Genomic DNA, 12,864 nt, shown 5'->3' with positions numbered 1-12,864 from the left:
GGCTGGTCTTGAACTCCTGACCTCAGGTGATCCACCCACCTCGGCCTCCCAAAGTGCTAGGATTACAGGCGTGAGCCACTGCATCCGGCCCTAACAGGGACTCTTTATGGTGATGTTTGCATCCACGATAAGAGCTAAACGAGTTTAGTTGTACCCTGCTCAGAAGCAGAGGAGTAAAATCCCAGAGCAAAGAAACACGATCTGGGGTGTATGAATCTGAACACAAATGTTCAAAGGCAAGGATTTCCCAGGTCCAAATTTGGCACAAATAAAAAAGAACTTGGGTGATGTGTGGAACTGGTTTTTTTCCATTGTTGACCTGGCAGAAACTTCTTATCCGAACAGCTGAGCAGGTTTGATGCTTTTATGAAGCAAGATAGAAGCAAAAATATGGGCCAGCATGAGGGTGATGATCACAGAAAAACAAAAGGCGTGGTACTTGCGGAAGTAGTACTATGCTTAATGGAATCGGGAGAGGGGAAAGAGAGGACTGGGTGGACGTTAGCATCTACACATACAAGTGGCTCCAGCTGCCAAGTAATTCAGAATACTTAGATGCCCTTTAGGTGCCCTGTGAAAAAGAAACTGAAGTGGATAAAGACAACCTCACTGGCTGGAGGCTTGAGTCCTAGTAATAATGTACTTTCAATTGGAAAAACTTACTCTATTCTGAGAAAACAAATTGATCTCTGTTCCTCCCTAGCACTTCCTGGTTAGAAATAGAATGAATTTGCTGTAATTACTTCTTTTGGGAGGAACCTGAGAGTTATGTTGGGGAGCTGGGTGCAAGTAGGAGAGTTGGGCCTGTTTAATTCCAGGCCAGTGACTCACATCTCCTGGATGTACCCAGTGCAATGCAGCACACCTAGACCACGTGATTTTAGCTACCAGGAGGAGGGGGCTCTCATTTCTAAATTGCTTCTCTCGGCCAGCAGTGGCCTCTCTGTGATTCAGAAAGAAAAACTCTTGACTCATAGGCCGCGTAACTAGGCCCCCTTCCTAGGCTGCAGCGTTGCCTAGTAGAGAATTCTCCCTGCCCCCAGACTGTGGCTCTGGTTGTACAAAATCCAGTCTACAGACATCAAGGTCAGAGCAATGCTTTTTGTACTGTGCTATGGAAACATCCTGTTCTAACAGATTCATTTAGCCCAAAGCACCTAAATCATTTCTTATTTTCTCTGCCTTCCCATCATCCTATCACCTCTACTGCCTGCTCCCACTCAAAAATAAAACAAAACAAAAATCTTCCAGTCCAGGCTCAGCCATAAGAAGTTCTGTTGTTCCAAGCATCCCATCTTGATTGATGCCTGGGTTGAGTCCCACCTCCTCCCCCTAACAAGGAAGTGCACCTCCCTGTTTACAGTTAGCTAACAGTTCCTGGTTATCCATTCAGGAAATGTCAATGACCTTTTTGTGATAGGCTTAGAATCTGTTTTTCTAATGTAAACGTAATAGGTTTTACCTTCCCCATGACCATTTCTCTTCCTTCCGCATCCTGGAGTCACATTCTCCCTGATCCATCAATGTCTAACTGAATAGTATCCTACTGCAGTGAGAAGTATGTTTGTCCAGGCTTCCTGGATTCTTGTGAGCTCCTGGTGATAAGAGAGCGCCCTCCTATAATTTTTGTATCCCCCACAGTGCCTCCTATAATGCCTTGTGTTTTGGCAAAGTAAATTTTGTTCGTAGGAGGTGAAGGAGAAGACCTCTGAGATCCCAGGGACAGTGAGGTCTGACTAGACTTCAGAAAGTCCTGACATTCTGAAGGGGAAGGGCCTAGTGGTTAAGGTGAGAAAGTATAAAAGCAGGCTGGCTAGAATTAAAAGCAAAACCAAACCAAACCATTAGGAAGAGAGGCCTTAGGAGAGAAAACAGGATGTATCTGAAATGTGATCCGAAGACAATCTTCAGGGCAGATCAAGTTGAAGAGCTATTTTTTTTTTTTTTTTTTTTCCTTGGGACGGAGTTTCGCTCTTGTTACCCAGGCTGGAGTGCAATGGCGCGATCTCGGCTCACCGCAACCTCCGCCTCCTGGGTTCAGGCAATTCTCCTGCCTCAGCCTCCTGAGTAGCTGGGATTACAGGCATGTGCCACCATGCCCAGCTAATTTTTTGTATTTTTTTAGTAGAGACGGGGTTTTACCTTGTTGACCAGGATGGTCTTGATCTCTTGACCTCGTGATCCACCCGCCTCGGCCTCCCAAAGTGCTGGGATTACAGGCTTGAGCCACCGAGCCCGGCCGAAGAGCTATTGTTTGATATGTAGTAACAAACCCTTGCTTTTGTTTTTCCCTGAGCTTAGCTTTCCTTGGGGGCATCAGTCCTCTTTGATATTGCTTGTCTTTTATGAGAGTATTTTCGAGACCCTTTTATACCTAAAGGTCTAGCAGCAGAATTGCTGCAAACAGCCTCAACTGGAGCTTCCAGTGTCCTGTCCTTTGTTAGAATCTCATAATGAGTAATTTATCATCTGCAGGGTGGCTGCCCTTCACTGTTCACTCTATACTGAGTCTGCCCACTCCCTGCCCCCGCTTTTGCTTACATGTTTGCTGCCATTCTCTCATACTTGGCAGGAGTGCTTAGATTCTGTATGTGCACCTGTTAGTGTGAATGTGTTTTCCTCACCTTCTTTATGAATTTTCAGCTGTTAAATATTTTTGTCTTTTTCTTCCTTTGCCTTCCTGAGGACGTCAATTAGGACCCTATTCTAGATTTTTATTTGAACAACTTGATTTGCCCTTTTTTTTTTTTTTTTTTTTTTTTTTTTTTTTTTTTTGAGACGGAGTCTTGCTCTGTCTCCCAGGCTGGAGTGCAGTGGCACGATCTCGGTTCACTGCAACCTCTGCCTCCTGGGTTCAACCTCAGCCTCTTGAGGCAAGGCGCATGCTGCCATGCCCAGCTAATTTTTTGTATTTTTTTTTTTAAATTTTAGTAGATATGGGGTTTCACTGTGTTGCCCAGGCTGGTCTGGAACTCCTGAGCTCAGGCAGTCTGCCAGCTTTGGCCTCCCAAAGTGCGCACCTGGCCATGATTTGCCCATTTATTGTTCATGAGAGTAAAAGTCTAAAGAGGCCTTATCTGCGGAGACTGCTTCCCTCCTGGTCCCAGAGTCTAGCTTGTTTTGGCTTGGGCAGTTTTGTTTTAATCCAGTGAGTAGTAGGCCTAGACCAGAATAAAATTTAAGGTGCAGGGACAGGGGAACCCATGAAGCCCGGCCTGGCTTAGCCCCAGGTTTCCTGTGTTAGCACACTGCGGAGACCAGTTGAGTGTGGACAAATAAGGCTTCTCTTCTCTTGTAATCTCCACAGGTTTCTGGAGGCAGAACTGGATTCCCAGGAAGTTAACAGAAAATACAGAGGAGACACAAAAGCATTGCCACAGTATACATATTCCTCGCCCATGCCAGCCTCAGAGCTCATGGTTGAACTTGACTTCTTCCTGCTTTATTAAAAGATCTAGAAATAAGAAAGTCAAATATTTATTTTCCCTGAGATGCTTCTTGAAAGAGAGGGAACCTGTCCATCCCATTACCACTCTACCCTTCTGTGTAGATACAAGGAGGGCCAGCCGGGGCTAGAGACTGTTTTTTTGTCACCAAATCCTGTTTTTATTAGTGTTATCAAGAATAGTCCTGGGCCTTCATTTTTGCTTTCCCTCATGCTTGAGGGATTTGTGTTTTTGTGGGCTCTGGGACATTGTGGGTGGACTGCAGGTCTAAAACAATGATAACACAGGAAATGGGAAGTGGTCACGTGTCTGAGTTGACAGAAGTACCCCCCTTGGCCTACAGGTTGAACACTGAAACTGTTGGGATCTGAGTCAGGCTAGAGGACGCTTCTGGATGGGCAGGCTCTGCCTTTCCTCTCCAGAGCGACTAGGCTCGCAGGATGTTCCTGACTCTCTTCCCTGTCTCTTTGGAGACTTCTTTTTTTGTGGGGCAGGGGGTGGGGGGTTGGCAAGGACAGAGTCTTGCTCTGTCGCCCAGGCTGGAGTGCAGTGGCATGATTTCGGCTCACTACAGCCTCTGCCTCCTGGGTTCAAGCGATTCTCATGCCTCAGCCTCCTGAGTAGCTGGGATTACAGCCATGCACCACTACCCCTGGGTAATTTTTGTATTTTTAGTAGAGATGGAGTTTCATCATGTTGGCCAGGCTGCTCTTGAACTCCTGGCCTCACGTGATCCACCTGCCTCGGCCTTCTAAAGTGCTGGGATTACAGGTGTGAGTTGCCATGCCTGGCCTCTCTTTGGAAACTTGTCGCCAAATATTTCCTTTGTTTCCTGTAATTAGGCAGTAGCTTCAGGTGTGTGTAGGGGTTCTCTCTGAGCTTAGTTTATGTGCTATTGTTTCACCCTTTCTCCCTCCTCCTCCCATGAGCAGCCTGCCATGCTAACTTCATTATTATTCTCTTTCTTCCTGTTTCTCTCCCGCAGGAGAGGGCTGAACCCCCCTCATCGTGTCAAGTCAATCTCCATGACAACTTTCACTGAGCCTGAAGTAGTTTTCCTGCAATCCCGTGGAAATGAGGTGAGCTGCCACCAATGGAGTGGTGAGAAGGTCACCCTATCTGCAGGCGGGGCTTTGCCTCAAGATTGTAGGGAAACTTATGGTTTCTTTTAATTTTTTCATATGTATGATTTCTTTCCTTAGGTGCATTTGTATATTTACAGAACCTTAGTTGTACAAATTGTGGTTTGTATAGGCCCCTTTTTCTGTAGTCAGGGGAAGTATCAATTTCTTTGTAGGATGTGGTACCTGGGCAATGGAGGAATAGAATGATCAGAGCTCTGGGGCTTGAGCACTCAGAGTTGACTAGGCCAGCCCTCTGAGGAAGCTCTTCTGGAGCCAGCTCTGCTGCCTTAAACTTTGACAACCTGTATTTAAATGCATGTCTTTTACTTGAAAGTGACTTAAACCTCTTCCCCAGCTAAATTTGCTGATCAGAAGTTGCCATCCTTGGCGTTAGCAGTACCGCCAGATTATGGATGATTGGTTTACTTACGGGATGTCATCAAGGGCATCTGGAGGTGTCCTGGAAGCCAGAACTCTGAAAATTGTCCCTGATCCTACCCTTGTCGAAATTCAGTTCTCCATAATTCTCATGGCCCTCTGTTTTCCCTTTTTCAATACTTAGTTTTATTTATCTAATACATGACCACCCCATTAGATTAGAAATGCTGCAAGGATAGAAATCATGTCTGGTTTGTAGGTAAACCCAGATCCTAGCACTGTGTCCATGCTCTATCTATCTATCTATCTATCTATCTATCTATCTATCTATCTGAGACAAGGTCTTGCTCTGTCACCCAGGCTGGAGTATAGTGTCGCAATCTTGGCTCACTGCAACCTGAACCTCCTGGGCTCAAATGACCCTCCTACCTCTGCCTCCTGAGTAGCTGGAACTACAGGCACGTGCCACCACACTCCACTAAGTTTTGTATTCTTTTGTAGAGAGGGGGCTTCGCTATGTTGCCCAGGCTGCCCTTGAACTCCCGTACTCGGGTGATCCATCCACCTCGGCCTCCCAAAGTACTGAAATTACAGGTGTCAGCCACCACACCTAGCCAATGTATACTTACTGATGAATAAATAGGAAGTGGTGGCCAGGTGTGACGGCTCACACCTGTAATCCCAGCATTTTGGGAGGTGCTGGTGGGCGGATCATGAGGTCAAGAGATCAAGACCAGCCTGGTCAATATAATGAAACCTCGTCTCTACTAACAATACAAAAAATTAGCCGGGCGTGGTGGCAGGTGCCTAGCTACACGAGAGGCTGAGGCAGGAGAATCGCTTAAACCTGGGAGGTGGGGCTTCAGTGAGCAGAGATCGCATCATTGCACTCCAGCCTGGGGGACAGTGTGAGACTCCGTCTCAGAAAAAAAAAAAAAAGAGATCAAGACCATCCTGGCCAACACAATGAAACCTGTGTGGTGGCGCACGCCTGTAGTCCCAGCTACTCAGAAGGCTGAGGCAAGGGAATCACTTGAACCTGGGAAGCAGAGGTTGCAGGGAGCCAGTATCCCACCACTGCACTCCAGCCTGGCGACAGAGGGCGACTCTGTCTAAAAAAAAAAAGAAAAAGGGAAGTGGTATCTTTTGTATTTCATGCTTTCTGCTCCAACTCCTCTGACACCTTCATTCTTTTAGGTTTGCCGGAAGATTTGGCTAGGTCTGTTTGATGCTCGGACATCTTCAGTACCAGATTCCAGGGATCCTCAGAAAGTGAAGGAGTTTCTCCAGGAAAAATATGAGAAGAAGAGATGGTAAGGAGTAGGAAAGAGGTTGCTATGGAAACGTGTGCAAGACATTCTTCATCTGACAGTCCAGTTTCTAGAGTTGAATTTGGCCTTCCCACAAAGGATAGACTTGGGTTGATTCTGTTCCATTCACATTCATAGTTAAGGCTAAAATAAATCTACGTGAAAGGACAACTTGTTCTCAGTCACTAACCCTGCAGGTTTTGTGTCCTCTCTTTTGGAGAGATAGTAGACTGACTGGAGTCAGGAGGTAGGCCTGTGGGAGTTCATTTTTATAGCTCAACTGATCTCGTGTATGGGGAGAGATGGCTGGAAGCACACACCTTATAGTTCTATTCCTTTAACCCATTGTTTCATTTTTTTTTTTTTTTTTTTTTTGAGACAGGGTCTCACTCTGTTGCCCAGGCTAGAGTGCAGTGGCACAATCACAGCTTGCTGTAGCCTCAGCTTCTCAGGGCCCAGGTGATCCTTCTACCTCATCCTCCCCAGTGGCTGGGACTACAGGTGTGTGCCACCATGCCTGGCTAATTTTTGTATTTTTTGTAGAAATGGGGTTTCGCCATGTGACCCAGGCTGGTCTCAAACTCCTGGGCTCAAGGGATCTGCCCACCTTGGCCTCCCAAAGTGCTGGGATTACAGGTATAAGCCATGGAGCCCATTTCACGATTTATACGTACAGCCAGCCCTCTATAGATTTTGTATGTATGAATCCAATCAACCTTACATGAAAATATTTGGGAAAACAGGCCAGGCACGGTGGCTCACAGGTATAATTCCAGTACTTTGGGAGGCTGAGGTGGGAAGACAACTTGAGGTCAGGAGTTTGAGACCAGCCTGGCCAACATGGTGAAACCCCATCTCTACTAAAAATACAAAAACATTAGCTGGGCATGGTGGTGGGCACCTGTAATTGCAGCTACTAGGGAGGCTAAGGCAGGAGAATTACTTGAACCCAGGAGGCAGAAGTTGCAGTGAGCTGAGATTGCACTACTGCACTCCAGCCTGGGCACAGAGAGAGATGCCATCTCAAAAAAAAAAAAAGTTGGGAAAACAAAAAATAACAATACAAAAATACTACAAATAAAAGCAATACAGTATAGCAACAATTTGCATGGCATTTACATTGTATTAGGTCTTATAAGTAATCTAGAGATGATTTAAAGTATATTAGAGGATGCACATATTTGATATGCAAATATTTCACCATTTTTTTTTAAGAGACTTGAGCATCCTGTCCTCTGATTATGGTGTCAGGGCATCCTGGAGCCAGTTCCCTGAGGATACCATGGGACAACTGTATTTTGTCCTCCTGATGAAGAAAACAGCATCTCTATTCTCCCTTACCTTTCCTCTCCCCTGGTATCACTTCCTCTTGTGGGATCTCTGGGGTGTGTGCATGTTGGGAGGTAACTGTAGGCAGAGAAGAGAATGCAGAGAACAGAGATTGAGATGGATGAGACTACACTGTGGAGTCCCTCCTAGGGATGTCCTCAGGATTAAGATGACACTTACAGAGTAGGGGCCACATACATTGCAGTGGATGGGAATTGTCTCAGCAGTAGCAGGAGCTGGCAGGATAGAAGTGTGGATTGTGAGCACCTAGAGGATGAGATGCCAGGCAGCTTTTCTGTGGAACTGAGAAGGACTCTGAAGAAACACACAGGAAACAAAAGAGGGGGACCTTTGCCAGGGGCGGTGGCTCACGCGTATGATCCCACAACTTTGGAGGCTGAGGTGGAGGATCACTTGATGCCAAGAGGTTGAGACCAGCCTGGACAACATAGCAAGACCTAGTCTCTACAAATAATTAAAACATTAGCCAGGCATAATAGCATGTACTTGTAGTCCCAGCTACTTGGGAGACTAAGGCAGGAGGTTCACTTGAGCCTGGGCGGTTGAGGCTGCAGTGAGCCAAGATGGCCCCATTGCACTCCAGTCCGGGCGACAGTGAGACCCTGTCTCAAAAAAAAAAAAGATGGGCCGGGCGCCATGGCTCACGTCTGTTTTCCCAGCACTTTAGGAGGCTGAGGTGGGCGAATCACCAGGGAGTTCGAGACCAGCCTGGCCAAAATGGTAAAACCCCGTCTCTACTAAAAATACAAAACATTAGCTGGGCCTAGTGGTGAGCGGCTGTAATCCCAGCTACTCGGGAGGCTGAGGCAGGAGAATTGCTTGAACCCGGGTGGCAGAGGTTGCAGTGAGCCAAGATTGTGCCACTGCACTCCAGCCTGGGCAACAGAGTGAGACTCCATCTCAGAAAAACAAGAAGATGTCTAAGGGAATGCTCAAGATAGGCAGAACTTTGCTGAGTTGTTCAGTTCCCTTCAAAAAAGGGAATTAGAGAAAAATGAAAATAGACTTTGACTCCTGTTACCTGTGTCTTCCCAAACACCTAAGCTGAGCATGGTCCAAAGTTTTACAGCCTAACTATTCTTTTTCACAGGTATGTCCCCCCAGACCAAGTCAAGGGGCCCGCTTATACCAAAGGCAGTGCTTCCACCCCTGTGCAGGGCTCCATTCCAGAAGGGAAGCCCCTTCGGACACTTCTGGGTGATCCTTCACCGTCTCTCTCAGCTGCTGCCTCCACCTCGAGCCAGGTAACTCTCAGATCTACTCTTCATGTTTCTGTTGAGCTTTGGGAGACGAGAGCGTCCGTTTCCTGAATCAGATTCCCCAGACTTAGCACACAACAGTGCAGGAGCTGTGAGTTGGTTCTTGGTCCTGCTATTAACCTGTACTTATATTTATCACCTTCTGGACCTCATATCTTTTGGAAGTCAGAACCCAACAGGAAGTGGTATTTAGGGAAGTCAGAGTATCAGCTCCCATTCCATCAAAGAAACACAGAAGGGGCTGGGACACGGTGTCCAATACCTGGAAAAGTTGAGGAGTAACAGCCCCAGGGGCACTTTTGGGCAACATTCCTGTGTATCTCAGGGTTACCTTGGCTTATGTGCTGTAAAATGCATGGTTCTTGGGCCAGGCGCGGTGACTCACACCTGTAATCCCAGCACTTTGGGAGCCCGAGGTGGGTGGCTCACCTGAGGTCCGGAGTTCTAGACCAGCCTGACCAACATGGAGAAACCTCATCTCCATTAAAAATGCAAAATTCAGCCGGGCGCAGTGGCCCATGCCTGTAATCCTAGCACTTTGGGAGGCCAAGGTGGGTGGATCACGAGGTCAAGAGATCGAGACCATCCTGGTCAACATGGTGAAACCCCGTCTCTACTAAAACTACAAAAAATTAGCTGGGCATGGTGGCGCGTGTCTGTAGTCCCAGCTACTCAGGAGGCTGAGGCAGGAGAATTGCCTGAACCCAGGAGGCGGAGGTTGCGGTGAGCCGAGATCGCGCCATTGCACTCCAGCCTGGGTAACAAGAGTGAAACTCCGTCTCAAAAAAAAAAAAAAAGAAAATACAAAATTAGCCAGGCGTGGTGGCATATGCCTGTAATCCCAGCTACTCAGGAGGCTGGGGCAGGAGAATCACTTGAACCTGGAGGCAGAGGTTGTGGTGAGCCAAGATCACACCTTTGCACTCCAGCCTGGGTAACAGAAGCGAAGCTCCTAGCACATTGGTTAGGTGGTGAAAGAGAAAAAATAAAAACGAAACTCCATCTGAAAAAAAAAAGTGTGGTTCTTGGAGCAGGTATACTGAGAAGATGAGGATGATATGAGCTGTGAGAGGGGCTAAGGCAGCTCTTGCCCAGGAAACTTATAAGTTGAGGGCAGCTGCTTACTGTCTTCCCTCTGTACCTGCCTATCTGAGGGGAGCCAGGGGAGGGCCTGGGGCATGTCTGCGATTCTAAGGGGTATATGCAAATTCCTTTTCCTCCAAGTCTGTCACTCAGTCACAGGCTCGGATATCCCAGGCCCGGAGCACTCAGCCACCTCCCCACTCCTCTGTCAAGAAAGCCAGTACTGACCTGCTGGCTGACATCGGTGGAGACCCCTTTGCTGCTCCCCACACGGCACCAGCTTTTGCTGCATTCCCTGCCTTTGGGGGTAAGTGGGACTTGGTATGGGACCCATATGGGACTTGGTATAGCATCTATACTTATAATACAAGAAATCCAGGCCCTGGAGGAGACCATGGCTCTAGATCGCCTCATGCAAACAAATGTGAAGGTTACTCTGAAGCAGTGAGGCTGGGAGGATTGGGGTCAAGTGAGTACAGCCGGGATTATGTTTGGGAGTTTGATCCTAAAACATTACAGTGAGGGCTCCTAGCACTTCGTTTTAGAACACTGGAAATAGCCTTTTTTATTTTCTCTATTAAAATGGGAGGAAGGGATTATCATGTTCCATTTCCCCAAAGATTATTCTTCCCCAAAATCAGCAATAGCCAGTAGAGGGCTAAGCAGCGTAGAATCTGTTTTCCTTTTTTAAAAAATTTCAAGCTCTTTCTTCCATGAAAAAAAAATTTCATGCCCCAAACTAGGCCCTGACAAAAATGTTAATGCCTCATGGAGTAAGGACAGAAGAGGGCAGGGAGTGAACCTGGAGGCCCTGAGTGCCCCTGTCCCCCTGTGTGGGTGTGGCTCTGGGCCCCAGGCCCCTCCCATTTCCCTCTGAAGAGGACCCTGTGGAAAGGCAGATGTCCCATAAGAGTGGCTTTTGGCCTTTAGAATTAGTAGATATATTACATAGATATGCATATACATTTTCTTTTTTATATGCATTTTCTTTTTTCTTTTCTTTTCTTTTTTTTTTGAGACAGAGCCTTGTTTTGCCACCCAGGCTGGAGTAGAATGGCGCAATCTTGGCTCACTGCACCTTCTACCTCCCAGGTTTCACCAATTCTTGTGCCTCAGTCTCCCAGATAGCTGGGATTACAGATGTGTACCACCACACCTAGCTAATTTTTGTATTTTTAGTAGAGATGGGTTTTCACCATGTTGGCCAGGCTAGTCTTGAACTCCTGACCTCAAGTGATCTGCCTGCCTCGGCCTCCCAAAGTGTTGGGATTACAGGCGTGAGCCACCACGCCTGACAATTTTCTATATAACCTTTATGTGTCTTCCACCTACAGGCCAGACACCTTCCCACGGGGGCTTTGCCAACTTTGATGCCTTCAGCAGTGGCCCCAGCTCTTCTGTGTTTGGAAGCCTCCCTCCAGCTGGTCAAGCTCCATTCCAGGCCCAGCCAACTCCTGCAGGTAAACTCTGCCCCACTGGCTTCCTTTCTTTTCCAACCATGTCCAGTTGTTCACATCCATAAATCACTCTTCATTCACATCCTCACTATCCTAAAGAACTATGCAAAGCAGCAAAGCACAAAGAAGCAGCTCCAGGAGAGGATGAGAGTGTCCAACACATGATTGTCAGGGAGAGGGGGTCTACTGTTCTGCTTTTTAATGCAAGGAAAACAACTAAGATTGCAGCAGGAGTTCTGTGGGTTATACACTAGGAAGCTTCTCACTAGGAAGTATGGAAGACCTGAGTCCTAGAAAAATTGAAAATGGATGTGACTTTTTCTCTAAGATGCTGTTGTCTGCATAGTACACTGACCCAAAGGGTCAAGGGTCAAGATAGTCTCCAGAAGTCCTCATCCATCCCTCTAAGACCAAAGACCTGTAAACTCTGTGTTGCTGCCAGCCACGATGGCTCACGCCTGTAATTCCAACACTTTGGGAGGCTGAGGTGGGAGGATTATTTGAGCCCAGGAGTTCGAGGCTGCAGTGAGTGATTATTGTGCCATTGCCCTCCAGCCTGGGTGACAGAGCGAGACCCTGTCTCAAAACAGATGAACAGACAAACCCAAAAAACTATGTTATTTAGCCATTGAAGAGACTGTACAGGCCTTCTGAAAGCATTCTGCTCCTTCCTAAGCTCTAGACATCGAGTCTTCATAGCATTTGTGCTGCCTTCTGCCTTTCGACATCCTGGACACATGGGAGGGCGCTGCAGTGTTCCCTGTCAGGCCCAGATGTCTGGGAAAAGCCAGTGATGTACATTTTCTTTCTCCCTTCCTCTACCTATCCTTCTCTTCTCCACCCTCACTGTCAGCCAGTCGGATGCTAACTGAAAATTACAGCTTTGGTAAGTTATTCTCCCGACTCCAGAGCCTACCCAAGCGCCTCTGATCATAGAGTTTTGAGGGCTGAAAGGAACACTTACAAATTAGCCATCTGACAGATGAGGCTGTTAAGCAGTTTCCCTAGTCATGCAGCCCACAGAGTGATTGAGCTGAGCCCAGAGCCCAGACTTCTTGACTCATGCTCTGCCCACAGCCTTCTCACTTGCCACCGTGAGCTGATTAGCTGCTTTTGTTTTTATCTAATTTTATTGTTTTGGAGGAGGAACAAGAAGAAACATTTTATGTTGATAAAAGTTGGCTGGGCGTGGTGGCTCACACTTGTGATCCCAACACTTTGGGAGGCCCAGGCAGGTGGATGACCTGAGGTCAGGAGTTCAAGACCAGCCTGGCCAATATGGTGAAACCCTATCCCTACTAAAAATACAAAAATTAGCCAGGTATGGTGGCGCACACATGTGATCCCAGCTACTTGGGAGGCTGAGGCAGGAGAATCTCTTGAACCTGGGAGGCAGAGGCTGGAGTAAGCTGAGATCATGCCACTGCACTCCAGCCTAAGAGACAGAGTGAGACTAT

The 12,864-nt window shown here is 47.3% G+C and overlaps 1 protein-coding gene across 2 annotated transcripts in view; it reads left to right on the top strand.

Moving 5' to 3' along the window:
* AGFG2 (ArfGAP with FG repeats 2) overlaps window positions 1-12,864 on the top strand; it is a 28,900-nt gene that overhangs the window by 7,025 nt on the left and 9,011 nt on the right. Inside the window, exons 2-6 of one of the 2 annotated variants that reach the window (XM_017533596.2) lie at window positions 4,432-4,525; window positions 6,146-6,261; window positions 8,699-8,852; window positions 10,092-10,257; window positions 11,285-11,410. In XM_017533596.2, coding sequence (XP_017389085.1) covers window positions 4,432-4,525; window positions 6,146-6,261; window positions 8,699-8,852; window positions 10,092-10,257; window positions 11,285-11,410 — 656 coding nt within the window. The remainder of the gene's footprint in view (window positions 1-4,431; window positions 4,526-6,145; window positions 6,262-8,698; window positions 8,853-10,091; window positions 10,258-11,284; window positions 11,411-12,864) is intronic. The other variant, XM_037740303.1, reaches the window with a different exon arrangement.

Source organism: Cebus imitator, unplaced genomic scaffold (genome assembly GCF_001604975.1).
Source record: "Cebus imitator isolate Cc_AM_T3 unplaced genomic scaffold, Cebus_imitator-1.0 Scaffold82, whole genome shotgun sequence".
NCBI lineage: Eukaryota > Metazoa > Chordata > Mammalia > Primates > Cebidae > Cebus > Cebus imitator.
This window is presented reverse-complemented; position numbering and strand designations above follow the sequence as displayed.